The sequence below is a fragment of the Sapajus apella genome, unplaced genomic scaffold, assembly GCF_009761245.1.
Source record: "Sapajus apella isolate SASKATOON/1434 unplaced genomic scaffold, GSC_monkey_1.0 scaffold55, whole genome shotgun sequence".
In the NCBI taxonomy this organism is placed as follows: Eukaryota; Metazoa; Chordata; class Mammalia; order Primates; family Cebidae; genus Sapajus; species Sapajus apella.
The window spans coordinates 9723418-9736348 of NW_022436995.1; the positions used below are offsets into that span (position 1 = coordinate 9723418).

Genomic DNA, 12931 nt, shown 5'->3' on the forward strand with positions numbered 1-12931 from the left:
TTGCCATCTGTGTGATGTTGGGCAGATCAGTATTATCTTCCTCACTAGGCTGTTGTGGCTATCGAGTTTAATGCAGCATTTCCCAAACTTTCCTCATGACGAAAAGCCTCTGGGTATTGTTAAAATTACAAATTCTGGCAGGGCACAGTGGTTCACACCTGTAATCCCAGCACTTTGGAAAGCTGAGGCAGGTGGATCATGAGATCAGGAGATTGAGACCATCCTGGCCAACATGGTGAAACCCCATCTCTACTAAAAATATAAAAATTAGCTGGACATGGTGGCATGTGCCTATAATCCCGGGTACTCGGGAGGTTGAGGCAGAAGAATTGCTTGAACCAGGGAGTCCGAGGTTGCAGTGAGTCGAGACTGCACCACTGCACTTCAGCCTGGCAACAGAGCGAGAATCCATCAAAAAAAAAAAAAAAAAGAAAGAAGAAAAAGCAAAATTACGAATTCTTGGGCCCTAGTCCAGGGCTACTGGACTAGAATCCCCAGGGGTGAGGCCTGGCAACCTGACAGGCCCCAGGTATTATCAGGGAAATTTGGGAAACACTAGTTTGATTTTTTTTTTTTTTTTTTTTTTGAGACGGAGTTTTGCTCTTGTTACCCAGGCTGGAGTGCAATGGCGCGATCTCGGCTCACCGCAACATCCGCCTCCCGGGTTCAGGCAATTCTCCTGCCTCAGCCTCCTGAGTAGCTGGGATTACAGGCACGTGCCACCATGCCCAGCTAATTTTTTGTAGTTTTAGTAGAGACGGGGTTTCACCATGTTGACCAGGATGGTCTCGATCTCTTGACCTCGTGATCCACCCACCTCGGCCTCCCAAAGTGCTGGGATTACAGGCTTGAGCCACCGCACCTGGCCCTAGTTTGATTTTTATAAGCATTTGTTGTTGTGTTTGGCACGAAGCAGTCAATATTCATTGAGCACTCATATGGGTTCAATCTTTGAAATGTGGGTAATAATGATTACTAGATAGGGTTATGATGAAACACAAGCAAAATAATGTATAGTCCCCAGCAAACAGTAAGTTCTAAGTCTCTGCTGGAGTCCTCACTTCATTTACTCATCAGGACTCCCAGGACAAGAGGGGGTCACCTGGAGGCTCGCTGGTTCTCTGGCCTGGCTTCATTCCCAGGCAGGCTGTATCCAAGGGCTGTGCCTCCTCAACTCCAGGCCTCCATCCTCTAGCCCAGCACCTCTCATAGGAAGATTCTTGTTTTCTAGATTCTAGGGACCAAGCCTCATTTAACCAATTTGGGCTCCAGGTACTTCCTTGTACCAGTCACTGTGGTTAGGATTTGGACTAGGCTGATTGGCCAAGACAAAATAACTTGCTTACCTAAGACCTAGAGGGATGGGGCCAGCCCATCTGAACTTCGGGAATGGAGAATGGTCCATATCCATGTGAGTCCTTCCAATGGTCCCTTGGAGTTGTTGCTAGGCCAAGAAAAACGGATGGTTGGCAGGCAGCCCCGAGGACGTTCCTTGTGTCAGCTCCCCGGTTCACAGTCAGCCAGCAGCCTCCAGATGCCCCATGAGTGCGGAATTTCCGACCTCTCCTCTGCTAGCACGTCCACGGCCAGCCTTGAGGGCCTCAGTCAGATGACCCAGCCTTGGACCTACCCTCATCTGTGCAACCATCTCCAGCCCCCTCCTTGGCCTGCTCACCCTTGGGCCAGCCTGCCCCCAGGGGTCTGTCCAAGGGCTGGACCAGCGACTTAGAGCTGCTGCTGTCCAAAGCTGCTTATTAGGGACCCACTGTGGGAATCCTTCCAACCATGAACAATGAATTTCTAAACCAGGATAAAAACAGCCTTTGCAAGTCAGCAAATGAGACAAACTGAATTGCTCAACGCCCCCCCATCCCCCCTTCCCTCATCTGCCTGGTACTTTTAACACGGTGGCTAAGACCAAGGTCTCTGGAGTCAGAAGGATGTAGTTTTGAGGCCCTTCACTTACTAGCTGGGCTAGTTGTCTCACTTCTGAGCTTCGATTTCCTCTGTGAAATCCATGAAGATTAAAGGAGGCAATGGATGGAAAGCACATGACACAGAGTAGCTCATAATCAAGAAGCATCGTCATTACTGTCCTCTCCAGGCACTGGTCTGCACCAGGAAATGCGCAGCCCTTTAGTGGTGATCAGTGTCAGACAGCGCAATGTCAGGGAGCCAAATCCACTGTATCACGGACCTGTGATGCATTCCAGTGCTACACAAAACACATACACAGCCATGGCACTCACTGTATCCTATTCACTCAATGCTTGGCTGTTTTCTTCCTGGAAAACACCGCACTGTCTTGTCACTGCAGCTGGCCTCCCCCCACCCCAAACAGTACAGCCGTGTGTGAGAAGGTGCAGAAGCCCAGTGATGGGAGTCCTGGGTTCCAGGCTTGGCTGTCACTCCCTTGTGGTGCCACCTTGGGCACGCCACTTGTCTTCTCTGGGCTTTGGTTTCCTCTTTGGTCAAATAACAGGGTTGCACGGGGTGACTTAGGAAAAGTTCTTCCCTCTCCAGGGTCTGTCTTGTGCCATTTACTAGCACACTGAGTGGCGAAACTGCCCTTGCTGAAGCTGTGATGGTCAAGGGTAACTACTCCAACACGGCTCACTCACACAGGTGGTCTGGTCTGGGGAGCGGGAGTCGGGGTGTGGGAGGCATTTACGGTAAGGGTAAGAGGGCTGGCTCTGGAATCGCACACCTGCTTAATTCCCGAAGGTGCTGTTCTTCCTGGCTATATGACCTTTGGTGTTACCCTATAAGCCACCTGTGTAGCAAGGGTCATGGCATCTACGTAAGGTGGCTGTGATGATTTGGTAAGATTAATGAGATGTTGCATTTGAAGCAAAGGGCCTGGCACAGAGCAAGGGCTCAGGAAAAGCCAGCTCTGCCCTTCTCTCCTCTCCTTTGTCTGAGCTTTCTAGCTACTCCTAAGTTCCATCAAATGAAAATAGCCCCACATAGGCGTGGGTTTCATGCTGATTCTACTTCTTCCAAGTTTCTTGACCTGTTTTCCTTATCTGTTAAATGGGCATAATATGATCTTCCTCAAAGGTTGATAGGAATGCTTGGCATGATGAATACAGAAAGGGTTCTCCTCCCTGAGGCCCATTATCAACCCATTCACCACCTTCCATTTTCCCCTACATTTTGTAGTTCTTTGTGAGACAGGTTCTATGCCTGTCGCCCAGGCTGGAGTGCGGTGGGGTCATCATGGCTCGTGCACCCTCAACTCCCCTTGCTCAAGTGATTCTCCTGCCTCAGCCTCCTGAGAAGCTGGGACTACAGGCATGCACCACTACACTGGGCTAATTTCTGTATTTTTTGTAGAGACGGGATCTCACCATGTTGCCGAAGCTGGTCTCAAACTCCTGGGCTTAAGCTATCCATCCGCCTTGGCCTCCCCAAGTGCTGGGATTATAGGCATGAACCACTGCAACTGGCCTGTAGTATTTATTGCTGTATCTACTAGTCACGATTCTTAAAGGCCCATGGAGGGAAGTTAGGGCCAGAAAACCTGAGTCCAGACCAGAGTATCTCTCAATTTCACCCCACTCCCTTGTTCTTTCACTGTGAGAGGAACAAGAACATGCCTATCTAGTTCATTCTCACAGCCTGGGTGCTTAGCACAGCACTTGGCCCAAAGGAGGTCACCTCTCCATCCCATGCTTAGAGCCACAGGCAGCTTGCTCCAAAGGGCAGTAGGTGCCAGGGCATCGCCCAGAAGGTGAGGTGGGTCACAGGCTCTTCTGGAAGCACTTTACCCTGCAGGAATCACACAGTAACTGTAAGGCATTGTAAGGAACTAGGCCTTGCTATGAGATCCAAGGCTGTAAAGAATGAATACCTAAGAATGAGTATACGTGTCTGTGTATAAACAACCACAGTAAATTAGCTTAACTCTACTGGGAAACATAATGGAACCTTGTACACGAGCCTCATCAATGTTTTAGCTTTTGGTCTGATGACTCTACTACTTTACTACGAGTTTGTACTAAGAAATCCACAGAAAGTATGAATACGTTGTAATATAACAGTATCTACTACAGTGGTAAGTTGGACATAACCAAAATGTCTAACCATTTGGTTAGAATTAAGTAAATCAGAATACGGTTGACGGACTACGATGTAGCCATTTAAGATACATGCCTCTGAAAATTAAAGATACAGGGAAATCATTACAATACTGTTAAGTAAAGTAAGAAAATAAAACACCATATGTAAACCTCTGGGTTTGCGAAATAATTTGTTTTATACATTCCTGAGTTTTAACCATACATTCTTTTTACAATATCACAAACAAAACAATGAAAGATATTCAAAACAAGGTTCTAAGGTTGGCCTAACTTGTTTGGGTATTTGTTTTTTTTAGATATTTGTAACTTTTTTAAATGAAGCTTTTAATGAAGACACACCACCGAGTCTTGCTTTAAGACCAAAAGTACCCAAACTTAGTATCACATTATATATATATATCTTAAGAAAAGCTATTCTATCAGGTGACAAAAATGAAGATTCCCCCCTCACCTAGCAGTTCATCTGGAATGCATCTTGAAAAGATCAATGGCCTGTTGGACTCAAAGAAGCCATCCCCAAAAAAATTGTATAAAAAGATTTATTGAAATTTATCAATGACAAACAGACATAAAACTCAAAGTTTGGCTCTTCTGAGGGGCAGGAGAAAAACTGGTGCAGATGTTCTTTTATACAGATGAAACATGGGTTCAGAAATTACACGTCACTTCTAAAGCAACCAGAAGAGGGACACAAAAGCAAACCTGTACATTCACTAGGAATTTGCAGTCATTTCAGATTTCCACTAGGTAAGAAAATACAATTTTGCGTTAGTTTTTCCGTGCTCGGGTGTATGAAAAAAAAACCCAGCCGACATGCAGCAACGTCTCCAGCGCTTAGGTCTGTAAAAATTTTCTAAGCACAGAAGTACATGTGGAAGAATTCTCTCATCATTTTTGTAAAACAAAGCGTTCTAATATTTTACAGAACAAGATAGGACAGTTTTTTTTTTTTTTCTTTTAAAGAAGTTGAAGTTTGAGGGTTTGTTTCTCCTCTTTTAATTATAATTACCAAATAAATCCATTTTCCTTGTAACTCACAAGCCTGCCGTTTTCAGCTCTCTGGCTCATAAGCTCTCAAGAGTCACATCAGAGTTCTCTTTGCAGAGCGAAGCCCACCACCATCTGTGAAGGGGAAAAGGGATGAGAGATGGGGAATGTCCCCAAACCAGTGCCAAAATACGCCTTTAGGTTGCTATTTACAAACCAGGGCGTTGGATGCCTCTAGCAGGCCCGAGAAAAGCAGGTATCATATGAACCAAAGCAAAAGATTATGGCTGGGGCTCAGCCCCTCCTCGGCGTTGAGTAACCCAACTGAGACCAGCCATGGCCTTCCACCCAACCCAAGAGACTTGGGAAATACCAGGAGACATAAGAGAACTCCAAACCATCCTCTTGGAGAGTCAGGAACAAATGCTCACTTAGTGTGTACTTAGCTATCGCATTTACAGGGACAAAAACCGGACACAAAGAAAAAGTAGGGGGAAAAAATAAAGAGTGGCAGTAAAAATAGTATTTTATTCCACCCCCTTCCCGCCCCCCCTCCCCCCACAACCCCCAGTACACTTTTCCCTCTCGTTCCCACAGCAACGTTACAATCAGAAAAAAATAAGTTTCAGGGGGCAGGATTGGAGGGGGGAGGGGATATGGGTAAAAACAGTCAAATCACAATAGGAATTTTTCAAAATAGGTTATTCCACTTAGTCGTCATCTTCTCCCTCATCTTCAGGTTCTCGTTTTCGCTTCTGACCCCTTTCTTCTTCTGGAAGAGTAAGAAAGTGGCATTTGGATTAGTTATTCATTCCGCCTCTTTAACTTAACCCACCCAATGAGAAGCCAGGGGACCACATGACTAGCAAGCTGTGCCATTCGGGGAAACCGAGGCAAGGCATCTGCACAGCTGGAGCGGGGGACCTGCAGTCTTTAACAGGAGTGTCCTGCCTACTACCAGGGGCCTTGGGGTCTAAGCAATCTGAGGTCAAAGTGAAAGGGCCAGGCTGCTGCCAGCCCAGAGTAGAAAGGCTGCCATACCACCAAGCTCTTCTTCATCTTCCTCGTCATCTACCTCTCCATCATTATAACCTTCTTCATCCTCCTAGGAGAAAAGACAGACAAAAGAACATTGGAAATGTCCCGGCCTTGGGACATGCTGAGGAAGCCACACAGAGAACAAAAATGCCGGGGTCACCCCCAGCCTCTCAGAGCCCCCCCCCCCCACCAAGACTTGACATCATGAGAGGAATGTAAAGCAGACATTCTTAATTTATTTTGGATCAAGGATCCAATCTTAATTTATTTGGATTCCACGTGGGAATCTGCAGAAAGCTGCACTCCTTCTCCAGAAAAATGTCCGCATCATTTATAATATCTGCAAGCAGTTTCAAGGGGTTATGGATTCCATCCCCAGGTTAAGAACTCTGATCTGAAGTCCCTGTAAGGCAGGCAGCTTTCCAGCCTGCACATTCTCTGAGGAGAATGAGTTCCCGAGCAGGCTCCCTGCTGTGCAAAGTAGGCCATCCTTTCTTGCATCTGTCCTCAATCTAGTTTTGGCTTCAAGGGAAGACCCCAGTTTCAGGAAATCCAGATTCTGTGGGCAAGTACAATGTCACCCGACCCAGCCCCTTCCCTAGCTTGCAAACTTGGATCACCTGGAGGGGAGGGAAGGGGAAGAAAAATTCAAGCCCCTCTGAGGACATCATTCCCAACCAGCTGGAAACTCAGCAAGGTGTACGACTTTCATTCTCAACACAGGGCTTGCTTTCCTCTGCTCCTGAAGGTATACGCTAGTTAAATCTCTGCTGGCTAAACCCGGTTCCTGAAGTTTAAAAGAACTTGGTGACAGACTTCTTTTTGTCAGGGGAAATATTCTTTTAGAATGTCATCAAAGAGTTCCCTCATCAGTCTGCTTGCTAAGGTTCTGCATTTTTTTTTTTTTGCATGTACAAGCTCTCCTTTACTGAAAGCTGGAAATATGCAGATGGTCAGTGAGATAATTTAAAAAAAAAAAAAAGCCCACAAAAAAACCCCCAAATCCCACATGCTGCATGCCTGCAACAGGAAGAGGAAGATGTAACAGCTATTAGCCAACATAACTTACTGCTCTCTTCTAGGGAAACCTGTTACTAAGACTTTATTTGTAAAATACTTACAATATTCTTTAGAGATGAGCCTGAGTCCAGGCCTCAGGAGAGGACAAACCCAGCAGCACAACTAAACACAAACCAAGCTCATCTCACCAGATTTGTTTTTTTTTTGAGACTGAGTCTCACTCTATTGCCCAGGCTGGAGGGCAGTGGTGACTTCTTGGCTCACTGCAACCCCCGCCTCCCCGGTTCAAGCAATTCTCGTGCTTCAACCTCGAGTAGCTGGGATTACAGGCACCCACCACCATGCCCGGCTAGTTTTTGTATTTTTAATAGAGACGGGGTCTTGCCATGTTGCCTACACTGGTCTCAAACTCCTGAACTCAAGTGATCCGCCCGCCGCGGCCTCCCAAAGTGCTGGCATTACAGGCGTGAGCCACTGCCCCCGGACTTGGCTTTTCTACTGTCATTGGCCTGTGTCTCTCGAGTCTGGGCCGGCCGACTGGAACACACTATCTGAGTGAGTCCGTGTGGTGAGCGGATGCGTCTGCCTCCTCCATGGAGGGAGACAGGAAACTGCAGGGGGAATTGGGAGGGGACACAGGCACCTTGTCCAGGGTATTGTCACTTGAAAGCTCTCCAGGTCTAACTTTTGCAATTAGCAAGAGTTGATTTAGAATTCTGAGCAAGTCCTAGAAAATGACTCTGCTAGAGAGACTCAGAACATACAAACACAAAACCCAACACACAGTGCCAGGAACCTGGAGGAGGGTGTGAACGCCTCCAATAAGCAGTCAGACACTTACCCCTTGTCAGACACTGTCCTTAAGCATTTTACTTACACTTCACTTTATCTTCTTAACAACCCTGTGAGAAAGCTATCATGATCCCTATTTTACAGATGAAGAAATAGGCTCAGAAAGGTCAAGTAAATCGTCCAGGGACACACAGCTGGCGAGTGGTAGAGCTGGGACTCGCCCCCTCACAGACCTTGTTAAAAAACTGGGAACCAGCCAATCTGTTTAGGAAAATGGCCAACTCCTGACGCTCTATTTGCATAGTGTCACTCTCTGATTCGGGATCCAGCAGTGTTATCCTGCTGCCTATCAGCTCAAGGCAGTCTTTGGTTTTCTCTAACACACAGTTTAAGTGCTCAATGAATATCGTAATTAGCATATGAATGCAAAAAACAGAAAATGGGGCCACGCGTTCTGTGCTTCTTCACATAGAAACAAAGGCCAGGTCTACCGCAGCAGGTTGAGTCCCTGCCTCCAAAGTCCTCTTCCCCTCTTTGCCTCCCCAGAACCAGCCCAGTGAAAGGCTCTGAAACGGACTCACTTCACTACCTACCACGGGGGAGCAACTTTCCTAACCAGGGCTCCAGGGCTGCCAAGGCTGATGACAGAGGCATTCAGTGGGGCTGCCTCAAAGGGGCAGACGGTGGCCCTGCCCTACGCACCCCAGCCTCCTTACCTCCTCCTCTCCGCTCACGTCCTCCTCTTCACCTTCCTCCTCCTCATCCTCATCCTCCTCGTCTTCCACTACCTGAGCATCTTCATCATATTCCTCCTCTGTGCAATCGAAACAGGGAATGGAAACAGAACTAGTGAGGAGCTGGCTCTGCCCCCATGCAGCACAGGCCCCTGTGGTGCCTTCAGTGTGGGGCCCATGACCCTCCCACACCCACCTAAGCCCAAAGACGGAACACACTAACTCCCATGCAAACAGTGCTGACATAATTAAACACATCCTGCAGTGGTGCCCAGGGTAAGCCCCCTCCCAAGTGTTAGGAATGTGAAAGACTCTCACACTGAGACCACCAGGAAACTGTCAGAGCAGGGCAACAAGTTCTGGGGCCCGGGAAAGCGGCAAGGTCAATTCATTTAGAAAGAGCACCTAGGCCAAACTCCTCACGTTAAAGGTGAGAGATCTGAGGCACAGAGAGAACTGACTTGTTCAAGGTCACACATCAAATCACTGGTTGAGCTGGGCCTAGGGGACCTGGTCCCAGGACTGCCAGTTTTGGCTGCTGTCTGCCACATCAGGAGATCCCCACCAAGGCAAACACGGTCTCTGAGTATCTTGCAAAACACTCCCAACTGAACAAGGAAAACCAAAATCCTGTGTCTGAATTAATCAGGCAAGTGTCTCCATTCTCAACTTCATCTGGCCAGACCCATGGGAAAGCGGCACTGCGCTGGTGGCGAGGGGGGAGGGAGTGGGAGAAGAACTCCCTTCTTTTCCCTCCTTCCTTCCTGTAGGCCCCGAATGCACACCACACTGCCAGAAAGCCCAAGAAGCTGCCTGCAGCCCCCCATTTCTCAACACTTGGGGCTCCTGAGCACCTGAGCAGTGCCCCTAAGTATGGGCCTGTGGCCTGCAACCACCAGGGGGCCCCACAACCCCTCTGGCCGCAGACCTCCTCTCCACTACAGAAATACCTAGATGGGAAAGGTGGGGGGGCCTCAGGCCACACCCTCCTCTCTATCCCCTCCCTCCCTTCCTGGGAGAGTGTCTAAGTGCGGGTCACACTATAGAAGGACTGTAGCATCCCACTCTGGGGGGGGGGGGCGGTTTGGAAAATAGATAAAAACTGAAGTGGGGATTCAGTTGGATGGTTTTTTTTTTTTTTTTTTGAGACAGAGTTTCGCTCTTGTTACCCAGGCTGGAGTGCAATGGCGCAATCTCCGCTCACCGCACCCTCCGCCTCCTGGGTTCAGGCAATTCTCCTGCCTCAGCCTCCTGAGTAGCTGGGATTACAGGCACGCACCACCATGCCCAGCTAATGTTTTGTAGTTTTAGTAGAGATGGGGTTTCACCGTGTTGACCAGGATGGTCTCGATATCTTGACCTCGTGATCCACCTGCCTCGGCCTCCCAAAGTGCTGGGATTACAGGCGTGAGCCACCGCGCCTGGCTCAGTTGGATGGTTTTAAAGGAGTTATTTTGCAGTTGGAGAATCTCAGGATAGTTCCATGAGCATGGGACTCATGCCCTGTTCTTTCAGGGAAGTCAACCAATGAGACAGATTAGGGACTATGGCAAACAAAGCAGACCGCCCCACTCCCCTCCACAGCTTTGGAAGGAGGCAGCTGCCAGACAGCTGGCCAGCCTACAGCAGCTGGGTGGGGGCTTCCCAACCACCCAGCTCACCCCACTCTGTAAAACCAAGGAGGAGCCCCAAGGCCTCAGCTGGGCCCCTGCAGCCCCAGCCCACCCCCTGCCACCCACCATCCTCATCCTCCTCCTCATCATCCAGGCCCTCCACGTAGCCCTCAGCATCCGAGTCAGGGGCCTCCTTGTCGTCCCGGTCATAGCCGTCGAGATATGTGAGTTGCGGGAGGAGCTTGAACACGTTTTCTCGGTAGTCGTTCAGGTTGGTTACCTCGCAATTGAAAAGGTCTAAGCTCTTGAGGTTTTCTAACTTTTTCTGCAAGTGGAAAAATGAAGTCAACAGTAAGTGATTTGTGGGAGGAAGGCGGGGGAACAGCTCCAGCAAACAGGCCAGGGAGCCATGAGACAGTGTGGACAGACCACGACTTCCAGGTGATAAGGAAGCTTGGATCTGGCTCTGCTTAGCCATGGTGTTTGCCCAGACACATCACCTGCGGTTTGTGGGCCTCAGTGTCTTCATCTGGAAAATGGGCGGGGGGTTGGACTGGAGGATCTTTGAAGCCTTATCCAATGTTAACACTTTCATTCTACAATTACAGTTTCTGTCTTAACAGTGACCGACTTGAAATTAACCTGGGGTTTTGTTGGTGCAGGAGCCAAGAGGTTTGCTGCCTCTCCCTGAGACTAAGGAGCCAGGGGGAAACCAAAAGTCAACTTGAACTAACAAACTAACTCCTTCTGCATCTGATAATGAGGATGATGAGGGCAGTTAACATAGCACTTCATGTACTGAGTCACTTTATCTCACAACCCCTGTAAGGCAGAAATAATTATTAGTTCACTTCACAGATGTGGAAATGAAAGGCACAGGATTGGTAATTCATCAGGCAGCACAACTTCAGACCTGTGCTCTTACTCTTTGAAATACCGCCTGTCAAAAAAGAACAAGAGGAAAATCCAGTGGAGGATCCCAACTCTGTCCTTAGTATTTGACATGATGTGCTTTGTCAAAGATTTTTACCAGATGGGTTCTCACCAATGTTATCCCTGTTTGCTAGTAGAGGAGACTGAGGCCCAAGAAGTGAAGGGTCATACTGCTGCCAAGTAACTGAGCTGCGTTTTGACTTCGTACCTCACCGACCTTCGAGGTACGAGGCACAAAAAAATCCTATCCCAGGCTGAGACCCTGATCCAAAGGGCGCCAGGTCTAACAAGGGAGTAAAACCACTGCTCCTTGGAGTCAGTGTCGGGAGCTAGGTTGTTCTCTCTTTGACCCTGCAGTTGAGACCTGGGTCATTTTCAGCAGGAGCCAAGGGCAGTGTGGAAGTCTTGACAGTGGTCTGTGTGGGCAAGCCCGGCACCTTCTACCAAAAGCAGCTTCCCATCCCAGGGAGGTGAGGCAACACACACTGACAAGCAGGGTGGGGAAAGCACTGAGACACGTGTGATCTGGGCAGGGGGCAGTGGACGGTGTGAATGTGGATGTGCCTGATACCTAATGGTGACTGAATCACAATGTTTCACAAAGATTTTATACACTCAATCACCCATACACACATACACAGAACTTCAAAGACTTTTTCCTTTTGCAATGACATTACAAAAGCAAGACTTCCAGACAGATCAAAATCGTCTGTCTTTCTCCTAACAGGCTAGTGGAAGACCTGAAAAGAAGTTCTGTGGGGAGCATATTCTACTAGTTGGCCCCAATGCCGTCACTGGATAGGTAAAATTTGAGCTTGCAAAAGAAATGCCAGTGTCTTGTTCTGCCACACTAGCCAACAGCAAGTCCCGTGCGCAGCCATGGAGGGCAAGGAGTGCCTTTTGGGATAGAAACCCTGAAAACGCCAGCCCAAACTGAGGGATACCCAACTTCCCCTATAAACCCAGAAGAGAAATTTGGCAAATGTGGTCAATTGTCCTCCTGACCTTTCCCTGATTCTAGATGCCTGCAGTGCTTCTTTTTTTTGTGAGATGGAGTCTCACTCTGTCACTCAGGCTGGTGTGTAGTTACACAATCTTGGCTCACTGAAACCTCTGCCCCACGCTGGGTTCAAGTGATTCTCCTGCCTCAGCCTCCCGAGTAGCTGGGATTACAGGTGCCTGCCACCACGCCCAGCTAATTTTTGTATTTTTAGTAGAGACGGGGTGTCACCATGTTGGGCAGGCTGGTCTCAAACTCCTGACCTCAAGTGATCCACCTGCCTTGGCCTCCCAGAGTTCTGGGATTACGAGTTGTTATCTCATCAGTGACACATCTTACAGCTGATTTCCTTAAAATCAAAGGAATACAGCCAATCAAATCCTGGTAATATATAAAGTGTTGTTCTGAGCATGACCTGCCCCTTTCTGGCTGGTAAATCAGTGAAGCTTGGGAGCTGTCCATCTCTATACGGATGAGCAGATGAGCCAGAAATGCTACCCAGGTCTCTGAGGGCTTGGTCACTGTCACACCAAGGACTGGTGACCAGGGGCCACTTTTCTCCATGCCACGCTGAGGAAGGGCTGCCTGCATGAGGCTCTCACACCACACGGCTCTCAGTCATTCCATGGTTCTATGTCAGGACTGACTCATCCCACAGTTCAGAGGCCAGAGACCCAAGGAGAAAACTGGAGTCCACCTCCAGGGCCAGTTTAATTCTTGGATCACTCCTAC

At 48.5% G+C, this 12931-nt stretch overlaps 1 protein-coding gene across 3 annotated transcripts in view; it reads right to left on the reverse strand.

Annotated features, from left to right (window-relative positions):
• Positions 1-4603: 4603 nt before the first annotated feature.
• Positions 4604-12931, reverse strand: part of ANP32A (acidic nuclear phosphoprotein 32 family member A) — a 41068-nt gene continuing 32740 nt past the window's right edge. For all 3 annotated transcript variants that reach the window (XM_032244629.1, XM_032244630.1, XM_032244628.1), the window contains exons 4-7: positions 10393-10591; positions 8636-8733; positions 6111-6174; positions 4604-5841 (exon numbers count right to left, since the gene is read on the reverse strand). In XM_032244629.1, coding sequence (XP_032100520.1) covers positions 5780-5841; positions 6111-6174; positions 8636-8733; positions 10393-10591 — 423 coding nt within the window. In that variant the 3' untranslated portion in view covers positions 4604-5779. The remainder of the gene's footprint in view (positions 5842-6110; positions 6175-8635; positions 8734-10392; positions 10592-12931) is intronic.